This window comes from Magnolia sinica, chromosome 13 (assembly GCF_029962835.1).
Source record: "Magnolia sinica isolate HGM2019 chromosome 13, MsV1, whole genome shotgun sequence".
NCBI lineage: Eukaryota > Viridiplantae > Streptophyta > Magnoliopsida > Magnoliales > Magnoliaceae > Magnolia > Magnolia sinica.
The window spans coordinates 84,104,251-84,115,217 of NC_080585.1; the positions used below are offsets into that span (position 1 = coordinate 84,104,251).

Consider the following 10,967-nt stretch of genomic DNA (forward strand, 5'->3'; position numbering starts at 1 on the left):
TAGATGTATGTATTACAGGTTCCTTCCTAATTCTAGACTAAGTTGAAAGTTCCTGAAATATCACTATTTTCACGCTTTGCCTTCGAGATACGAACCCAGCTGGGGGTCACGAACCACCCTGTTTTTTTTTTTTTCTTTTTATTACCATTTTTACCAGTAGTACCCTTTTGGATTTTCACTACACCCGGTTTTGTCAGTCATTTTTTTCCTATGCGCTCTTTCAGGTTTTCACCATGTACCATGTATTTGTTCTTTCTTGCCTCCTAACAGCTTTTCCTTCTTGCCCTTGATGCCCTTTTAGGTTTCGCCAGGTCCACTATGCGTTTGTTATTTTTACTTGAGGTGTCCTTGCGGGTTTTCACCTTGCTCATTTTTACTTTGATGCACATTTCTCTCTCTTTCTTTTTCTTTTGTTTTTTGTTGCAGTCGGAAATTTTGTCATTGCCAGCAGATAGAAGCTTCCACATTAGTGGGGGCTTTGAAACATGTCACCCGAGGTCAGGGTTATTTAAGAGATAAAGGAGGTCTCTCTCTCTCTCTCTCTCTCTCTCTCTCTCTCTCTCTCTCTCTTGTATGCCATTATTGCTTTTTTGGAATTTTTATTTGTTTAGTTGTTTATTTGTTTTTTTTTTTTTTTTCTGTACACAAGCCTTTTTTTCTTTCTTTTTCTTGTGCATGTTGGTAGATGGATGGGGCATGACCTCGGGTGGCTTCTCGTAATCATCCTATTACCTGTGGTGAATTTGACGTGGTCGGCATTGATTGGATCAAGAAGATTTTCACCCTCCATATTGGTGAGGCGGAGTGCTCGTCCAAGGATTACTTCTCGAATGATGAGCAGGCCTTCTCAAGTGGACTTGAATTTGCCCCTTGGATCGAGTAAGTGAGGAGGTAGGATTTTTTTTATTACTATGTCTCTTACTCTAAATGTTCTTATGCAGACTCACTTGTTGTATGCTCGTGTGATCCTCTTCTGGTAAGTCTGGGAATGGCATAGTGCTCGCATACACTTTTCGTTCGCCAGAAGTAATTGATCATAGAAAGCCTGTAACCATTCTCCCTCTTTAACTTCACTTTCCAATAATATACATAGTGAGGGGATCTCAACATTGACTAGTAGAACAACCACCATTTCGTATGTAAGCTCGTATGAAGTGGTGCCTGTCGTGGTGCGCACAAACGTTTGATAAGCCTAAGATGCATATGGAAGCATCTCTGACCAGTCACGGTATGCTTTTACCATCTTTTCAAGGATGTGAATGAGCGTCTTGTTGGTAGCCTCAACCCCTTCATTCATATGTGGTTGATAGGGGCTTGATCAGTGCCTTTTCACTTTGAATTGTTCGAGAAAGTTATCTACCCTTTAATTAATTAAGGGCATCCCATTGTTTGTAATGATGAGCTGTAGAACTTTATATCGACTAATGATGTTGTTCTTTAGGAACCGCATCACGTGTGATGCTGCTATGGTGGTATATGATGCTGCTTCCACCCATTTGGTGAAATAATCTACCACCACCAGGATGTATCCATGAGCGTTGGATGCCTTGGGGTAAATTTTGCTAATGATGTTGATACCTCACATTGAGAATGGCTACGGTGTCGTCAGGTTGTATAATTCAAAAGAAAGTGTGTGGATCTAATTCGCGTGCTTTTGGCATTTGAAGCATGTCCTGACGTGTTGGCAGCAATCGATTTCCATAGTCAGCCAGTAGTATACTAGTCGTAGGATATTCTTGGCCATCATGTGACCATTCATATGTGGGCTTCAGACATGATTTTTACAGCTTCTGTATCGCCCATGCATCCGTATCAGGACCTAATTGGAGGATTGTTTGTGTAGGATGTTGTCGTTAATTGTGAACTACACGACTAGTCGTTGAATTGTATGACGGTTCGTCGATGTGCAACTTTCCGAATATACCTGGCCTTTTAGATATTTTTTAATGTCAGTATACCAAGGATGTCCGTTAGGTGGCGTTTTGACTTCTTCAATTTCTAAGCAAAATGTTGGGTCTTCTTAAAGTTTGACTTGAGTTCCCATTGGACTACTCCTTTAGGAATTTCTAGCATGAATGCTAGTGTAGCTATAAAATGGGTAATTTGATTCTTGGTGCATGGCATGTATGTAAAGGTAATTTTGTGGAATTCGTTGATGAGATTTTCGAGATAGACATGATTAGGAATCAACTTCTCGTCTTTCATTTTTCAGTCACCATTGGTTTGATTGATGATAAGCTGAGAATCACCGAAAACCCTCAACTTCTTCACTCTCAGGATGATTGCTTCTTTTAAGCGTACTATACATGCTTCATATTTGGCTACATTGTTTATGCATTTAAAAGCTAGCTTGTTTGAGATATGGATGGGGTTGTCATCTAGAGAGTAAAGGATTACCCTGTTCACTTCCTTTTGCATTTGCTGCACCATCAAAGTACAAGGTCCGCTCATCTGTCTCTGGTCCTTCTTCGCCTTTAAGGAATAAAATATCCTTATTGGTGAAGAAAGTCTTCAATGACTAGTAGTCGAGCAGAGAATGTGTTGCGAGATAATCGATGAGTGCTTGCCCCTTGATTGCTTTTTAGGTGACAGAAGTAATGTCAAATTCAAAAAACGACAACTATCATTTTGTTATTTTACAAGTGCCAGTTTCTTGAATAGGTACTTCAATGGATCCATACTTAAGAGCATGAGGATTAGATAAATGATCATATATTGACACAAGCATTGAGTGACCCATCTTATGGTGAGGTATGTCTTTTCGATTCGGGTGTACCTAGACTCATAATTTCTAAATCAGCGGATGAGATAGTAGATCACTTAATCCTTTCTTCCTATGTTGTCGTGCTAGACTAGGATGCACCCAATAATGTCCACAACTATTAAGATGTAGAGTAGCAGTGGACGTCCAGGTACCGGTGAGACTAGTATTAGCGGGTCCAATAGATACTTAATTCTGTTAAAGGCTTTTTGACAGTCATCGTTCCATTCTTTTAGTGTATTTTTGTGGAGTAGCTTAAATATGGGCTCTTATATGAGTATGAGTTGGACTATAAAGCGACTGATGTATTGAATTCTGCACAAGATGCCTCAAAATTCTTTTCTAGTCTTTAGGGGCAGAATTTCGATGATTGCTTTGGCTTTTGACTCTTCGATCCGGATGACATCTTCACTGATAATGAATCCAAGAAATGGGCCCCAAGTTGTTTCGAAGACATATTTTTGTTAATTAAGATGTAGCTTGAATTTTTCCAAATGGTCAAAGAGCTTTTAATAATTTCTAAATATAGCATATTTATCCTCTCAAATACATTAGCTTTCCTGATAATTAAGTGTTAATTCGATATAATTATATATAGATCCAAAGATGAAAATGTGCTTAAAAGGATGAAATTAGAGCTCAAAAGAAGATAACGATGAATTCACATGCCAAATATTCAAGAAAACCAAGTACAAAGGATGGAGAAAAGACTGGAGAAATCATAAAGTCTGATAGTAAAAATAATAGATTATTGATTGCCACCTAAGGTTGGTTCAGTTCGAATGAAAGTGCACAAAATAGTTTAGTAAGAAACGATGTTTTTAAGAGTTAATTCGGCTCGACATTCAGTCTAACCGAAGCTGAGTTTGGTGCCACCGAAGGAGACTTCGATGCGACCTAAGGGAGACAGAGATTTTAGACAAATATTGAAAAAATTCAACCGCAACTGAGATACTGATTTAATGCGAATGAAGACATGTTTGGTGCGACTAAAGTCTATCTTCGGTTGCAAATAAAGCGTAACAAAAGTGTGTAAATTGAAGTTAGTTTCAAGTCAGTACAGATTTTTTCTATTCAAAATGAATGTTTTAAGCTTTCCTGGGTATAAATTAGGGCTTGAGAGAAAGACTTAGGGGTAACGGAGGTTTCTACGAACCCTTCTTCTTCAACTCAATTCTAATTTGACTTTCTAGTTTTCTTTTGTTTTTATTTTTAAGATGTTACTCATGTTAGGCTAATCTCTTAACTAAGACTAATAGATGAAACTTATAGTTTAATCCTCGTTTGTATTTTATTTGATTCAATAATATTATTTTGAATAATGAAATTAAATTGATTTGATTTGGATTTACTTTAAAGTTCTTTTGAATTATTTATTTTTGGATTTATTCTATACTCCGGGTACAATAAATGCTCTGATTTAACAATTGTTTAGCTTCAATTAGAGAAAAAATCAATATGTATAATAGATTAATCTAGTATCATCTCCGAGTATATTGGACGCATTTAATTCCCTACAATTGATATCCAACTTGAAAGAATTATTCAATTAAAATCATATTCTTGTTAGTATTCATGAATGATTTAACCGAATTATCTTCCAATTGAATATGATAGAAATTCGATTCCAATTAAGATATACATTGAATCGGTAAATTGAATATTATAATTGCTATGAGTGGATTTATGTATCTTTGGTTTTTTATTTATTTATTATATTTATTATTTGAAAACACTTTTTATTTCACTAATTAAAAACTAAGGCAAAATATTAAACTTAAATTAGTTCTAGACCGTATTATCATTTCCTATGGATTCGATCTTGGTCTTATCAAGTTATTATTGTGCAATAGCCCTACTTTTGGAGTTGTCAATCCTTGAGTTCAATTCACTTCCCAATCTTTCTAAAGTGTCCTTGGATGCTTGAAAACAACTCTTCCCAAGATTTCATTGTCCTTGGATGCTTCAAAACTTAATGATCATGTAAACTTTCTATTCTTTATTTACCAGGTCATGAAAATCGAACGGAAACAATGGTAGTCTATGACATTAGGCTTGTGGTAATACTTGTTCTTCTTCGTGGGCATGTAAATGGTCTTATAGTTGAGGCCATTGGCATCGGATGACAGCAAGTTGTAAACAAGCAGCATCTCTTACATGAAATTTTGAATCTTTCAACTTAACTTTGTATGCTTTATTGCAATATAACCTTTCAGTGACAAGTACATCCCGTCGAATCACATTAACATCCACGGCCATTTTATTCACATGAAGATTACCATTGGGCCACATACATCCAACTCATTCATATACTTGATCGGGCCATCAAATCACATTAACATCTACGGCCTTTTTATTCACATTAACATACATCCAACTGATTCACATGAAGACCCTCCATCTCGAGCCAGTGAATGCACGAAGGGGAACACAAAAGCATCCACAGATTGAAAGATAGTAGGCGTCAAATCCCTGGCCTCTTTTCTACACCCGTTGGTTTTTCTTCTCGACCATCAATGTGGGCCATTGATCACGAATTATAAAAGACGATCATCCAAATCAAATATGGGAATGTAGAAATCCCTGATCCATAGTACCGACCATAATATCAATATTTCTAGGTTATGATGCATCAAAACTTTAATTATTCAGATCATTAAAAGACAAGGTTTTCTTCTTCTTTTTTTTTTTTTCATCGATGTTAAATAACACAAGCAAAAAACGGAGAAAAAGCTAACACTGTCATAAGCTTATTTACAAAAGATGCAGAAACAAGAAAAGACTGATTAACATCCTTTACAAGACGAAGACGTAAGATGGAACTGAGTCGTCTCTCTCTCTCTCTCTCTCTCTCTCTCTCTCTCTCCGTTTACCTAGGCTGTTGAATCATCCGGGGACTAACTTTCACATTTACAATCTTGGGCGCCTTCTCAGTGAACTTGGGAGTTTTCGGCAGAAGCCGACTTTTCGTCCATTTCAATGCTGCCATTGAAACCACATCTCTAGATCCTTTCTCCTCTCCTCCTCCTCCTTCTTCTTCTTCTGCAACACCCACAAAAGAAAATCAGTTAAATAGTGTTTAGGCTCACCGATTCAGCTGATTCAACTCAAAGATTCGGAGAACATGAATTAGGATCCTTTGTTTTTTTGGTCGATCTGTCCAACTGTTTTCCACCAGGGCATATGACCTCACATCAGCAACATCCAAGCCGCTCAGATTGGTGACCCATAAGCTATATTGCCTGCGTTGGACGCCAATTGCCTGTGACCTCCGCTCACGATGTCAGTCCGTGACAGATCCACTCCGTCCATCAGTTTCCCAAGGTAAAAAATGAGGCAGATCTAAAATTCAGGCAGGCCACACGATAGGAAACGTTGAAAACGGAAAGGAAACGGCTAATTTTTTTGTTTTCTAGAAAGATTTCGACGGTAGGCATTTCTATTCTCACCGTTTCCCGTTGCGTAGCCCAACTGAATTTTGGATCTGCCTTATTTTTGACCTCGTGTCTTATTTTAACCTTGTGAAACTGATGAATGGAGTGGATTTCTCAGGGAAATCGCGGTGGGCTCCACAAAGCCTCCGTCTACATTAACAGACAAAGACAGAGGGGTAGAGACGATTCCCGTCTCTAATTTTTTCCGCCATGGATATATATCCGTAAGGTGTGGCACACTGGATAAGCAGCTTGGATCTCGCATACACGCGCACATGACTCGCGCTGGAGAGCAACCAGGGAAAAATAAAATAAAATAAAAAATCCTCAAAGATACCCGAGTCAAGCGAGTCTGGTTTCAAGGGGAGCTTACGTTTGTAGCCATCGAAGACGGCCTCGATTTCTGGCAGGGAAGGCTCGTCATTCTGGAAAAGTTCATCAAGGTCATTTTGGGGCTCCTGGAAACATTCCTGAAGCCAGTAGTCACGAAACCAAGCGGATGACTGCACCAGCTCCCACCACTGATCCGAAAAGTCCTCCACCGTCCGATAAGCCCACGGGACGAAGAGCGGAGCGTTAGGGTTCAAAGAAGAGGATGATCGCTGCGAAATCACGTCCATTGCGACTGCAAGAGATGGCTGGCTCTATTATGCAGGGTTTAGGTCTAATGGGAGGAGACTTTTTATAGGATGTGAGAGTAGAAAATGCCCTTCGGTTTTGTTAAAAACTACGGAATGAAACACTTTGGATTTAACCTCCATCTTTTTGTAAAATTGACGAATATATCCCCTCCATCCAAGAAAAATTACGGGGTGGCCCTTCCCCGCGTCGCACGGGTAGAGTTGTTTTTTTTTTCTCTTTCATTCCTTTGGTCCATGTAGTGGACCAAATAAACTGAGTACACCTTTCAAACCTAACATCGTAGCCGTCTCATTTTCGGCATGATGGTCCCATTTTTATCATGTGATTGTTTTTGTTGAAAGCAAAACTGTGTATATGGAAAGCAAACACCAGATCCCACACGCGGTGTTGAATAAGTCATGCCGGCGTCTAATCCACTTACCTTTCTAATGAATCCTTTGAGGGGTCGTTTGGCACCGTGGATTGGAGGGGATCGGAGGGTCACGAATTCCCTGTCTGTTTGGTAGCATAGAGTAACGGGGGTTTCAAATTCAGGGGTTTCCAATCTCCTCTCTGAGGGGGTTTGTAATCCACGGTGAGAGATTGGATTACACCTAAAATCATTTCAATAGTTGCAGGTATACATGTGTCACTATACACTATCATTCTATTGGGCACATGACCCACTAATGATGATTAGCACTGCCCAAACATTGTCCATGTAAATTAGAACAGTCTAGACATTGTCAAGCACCATCCAAACATTGTCCATGTAAATCAACGATTAAAAATCATTGGTTAGTCACTCAGACTTGATCTTGTGCTTGTGGCCCATCCAGGACTTGGAATTTCATCATTTTCGGACAAAGCATATATTTCAGCGGGCTTATATATCACTACTTAGATATATTAAAATTGATTTAGTTATTAAATTCAAACCCCTTTAGATATATCATGGATAGGTACTTTTGGATTAAAGTTGATTCACACTCCAGGGTGCCAAACACACGGGAGGATTACAAATCCAGGGGGGTTTCTAATCCTGGGGGTTCCCAATCCAGGGGGTTCCAAATCCACGGTCCCAAATAGGCCCTGAATCTCCAACAATTATGCTATGCAGGCACAATGTTTCTTGTAAATGATTTCCCGTGCATGTTGCTTGACCTAGATGCCGACCCTGGACCAGGATGTAGGTGGGATTCCCGGTCACACCTTGATGTATGCGTTGTATTAGTTTTATGGAAACTAAACATCATTCACCGCTTTGGTATTTTGGAATCTATTAACATGGAATGAGGTGCAACGTTTACAGCCAAGGGGACAAAGGTCTACTCCATATTGTGCATAGACTAATGGTCAGGCCGAAGCCAGTAACAAAGTCATCAAAAATATCCCAAGGAAAATGATACAAGGAAATCCAAGTGAATGACATCTTAAACTATCTAAGGCCTTATGGACCTATAGGGTATCACCTTGTACTAGCATAGGGGTTAGTTCGTTTATGCTAACTTACGGACATGAAGTAGTTTTGCTTTTGGAAGTTATGATTCCGTCTATGCAAGTTGCCCATCAATCACAATTAAGTCCATCTGAATTCACAGAGGCAATGTTGGCTGAGCTTGAAGGAATGGATGAGACTCGCATTAGGGCATTGAATTCTATTATGGCCAATAAAGCGGCCATGGCCCGAGTATACAACGAAAGAGTTAAAGGAAAAGTTGTCAAGGAAGGAGACAGTTTGGAAGATGATCCTTCCTATCGATCAGAAAGACCGAGCATTAGGAAAATGGTCCCACACATGAGACAAACCATATACCATCGAGCAAGTTTTAAGAGCCAGGGTGTACCTCCTTAAAGATTTAAATGGTAATATCACCCCAACACCTATAAACGATTGATTTTTGAAGCAAGAATCCCCTCCACTATGGGAGGTCATCAGAGATCAGGCCAAGCCAAGTTAGTAAAGAAAATTGCAATGAAATTGAATAAAAACCCTTAAATGGGGCGTAGTTAATCTAGTTGAATAAAGGCCCAGAGGCCATGAGTTTTACCCATGTTGGGGCAGGAAAGATTATATGCAAAGAAGAAAACAAGGGGGGGAAGATCAGATAGCTAAGTCATCCTCTAGCACACTTGGCGTGAGAAAAAGATTGAGCAGTAGCCTTCTTTGCATCCTTCACCCGATTCTTTCTCTCACTCTAGGACGTCTCCTGACTCACCAACGTCTCCACATCACGTTCGATATAGTTTAGATGACGGTCAATGTTAGCCATCTCTGAGTCGGTCGAACATTTCTTTCTTATCTCAGTATGCCCTTCGTAGAGAGATACCTGGGCTTCTGTAAATGCAATCAGCTCTGCACTCTTTGGCCAGTCGCGGTGAGGAAAGATTTTACGGGTTTCGGCCAGATCGTCGATGAGCTGGGCAAGTAAGCATTTTAAACTCTGCAACATTTTTTTTTGTTAAACTCATCTTCATGAGTCCAGTGTAGTTGATCCTTCCAGGCTTCCTGGTAGCGGGTTGGCAGAGTATGACATTCTCAGTTGAGAGCCGATAGGTGTTTCAGAGTGGTCGTGTAGCGATCGAATTCAACATCTGCTTCGGCAAACATATGTCCGAGGCATTTGAGTTCTAAGAAGATATTTAAAATTTTTGAGGGAGGCTGCTCCTGTTCAGGAACCTCACTAATGTCTTAGAGGAATGAGAGTCATTCATCTGTCAACAAAGAGTGCGAGAAAGTTTCTACACCTCCATCGACGATGTCATCCAGAAGCTTAAGATAATCCATTGAAAATGTCTTGTAAAGGCATTGATTAAGGTTAGTCCATTTGATGCTTAAGTCTTTCTTGTATAGAATGAGTTTAAAGGCGGCAATTAATGTGCATGATTAACCAAATGACGATTAGGTTCTCGATAATAAAGGAGATATTCCCGGAGTTGTGGATGGTAGCTGAGTAGTCGGAGCCTTATTCAAGAATAATGGCTCAAGTTCTGAAAGGTTTAAGTGTTGCATCTATGGTTCAGCATACCAAACATGCATGTTGCAAAGTAAATGGTTGCTCATGATGAAGATAAATGGTTCCAACGTAGGGACCATGGTCTCTTTAAGGGTCAATGACCAATTTGGGCAAGCAAACCTACATGCCTTTAATTAAATTAGATACATCTATCATAATAGTGGCTGATTGTTTTGATAATTGAGACAAGATATGAGATTATCAAGCATAACCATTCCATTTTCATGACTATAAGGCAAACATTTGTAAAATTTAAGGATTTTTCGACCGAATAAGCCTGTATCATTTCATTGCTTTGCTGGTTTTGAACCACATGATTACATAAGATTAGAGGACCTCTCTTGATAGTAAGAATGGTACTAAGGCCCTGGTCTACTTATTACAAGATACCTAGATAGAAAAGATGAGGATGGAGGGGACAAGTTGTGGCAAAGAAAATGGTCAATGTTGCGATTACGCGTCTTCGATTGGTCATATACCATCCCACCTTCTATGCCATGTAATGTTTCCCCTGAAGTAGTCCTACCAAGGACCCTGCGTATTACGTTTCGCCAAGCCATTTCTTGACATAAGTGGTAAGGTCCTAGATGGCTTGATTCCTGAATCCCTTTTGGCCGATACATGATCAATCTCGCTGGAGATTGAAATTTTTGGCCGAAAAGTAACCGGGAATTTGGTCAATGAGGATATCCCTTTTGATGATCAGAGAAGATCGGTTTGAGTATAGTCTGTGGACCTGAACCGAGTCATCAATTTTCCTTGTGTACGGAAAGCCTCAGATGACCATGACCCCTCATTAAAAGAGCCACATCCATGAGATCTCTTCCTTACGTTCTGCTAAGCCATTTCTTGATGAGCTGGCGGAATCCCTTAATTCGGAGAAAGAAAGTGAATGATAAAGCGGTCGACGCTCAATTACCACAGCGTCATCTCTTGGTTTTTCAGATAACTGGAAAATTTCCATGATTGCCTATGTTGACCAACCACCTATTATACAATCGGTAGTATTCGGAAGAATGAAGGAGAAAAAAGACATATGTCTAGGTAAGATCTAATATTAAAGAAGGTTTTTTGGTTCTGGAGGTGGAGCAAGGATATTCATCTTAACCAAAGATGGGCGTGAGGGAGATCATT

The 10,967-nt window shown here is 39.5% G+C and overlaps 1 protein-coding gene across 4 annotated transcripts; it reads right to left on the minus strand.

Moving 5' to 3' along the window:
- Positions 1–5,430: 5,430 nt before the first annotated feature.
- On the minus strand, positions 5,431–6,865 carry LOC131223937 (protein EARLY RESPONSIVE TO DEHYDRATION 15-like). Of its 4 annotated transcripts, none has more exons than XM_058219538.1 (2): positions 6,569–6,865; positions 5,431–5,794 (listed from the first exon to the last, which is right to left on the minus strand). In XM_058219538.1, the coding sequence occupies exons 1-2, from the start codon at positions 6,813–6,815 to the stop codon at positions 5,631–5,633; spliced, it is 411 nt and encodes a 136-aa protein (XP_058075521.1). In that variant the 5' UTR covers positions 6,816–6,865; the 3' UTR covers positions 5,431–5,630. The 4 variants fall into 4 exon arrangements, with proteins under 4 accessions (XP_058075521.1, XP_058075520.1, XP_058075519.1 ...); XM_058219537.1 differs by having other exon boundaries at positions 5,431–5,797; positions 6,569–6,864; XM_058219536.1 differs by having other exon boundaries at positions 5,431–5,800; positions 6,569–6,861.
- Between the last annotated feature and the right edge of the window lie 4,102 nt (positions 6,866–10,967).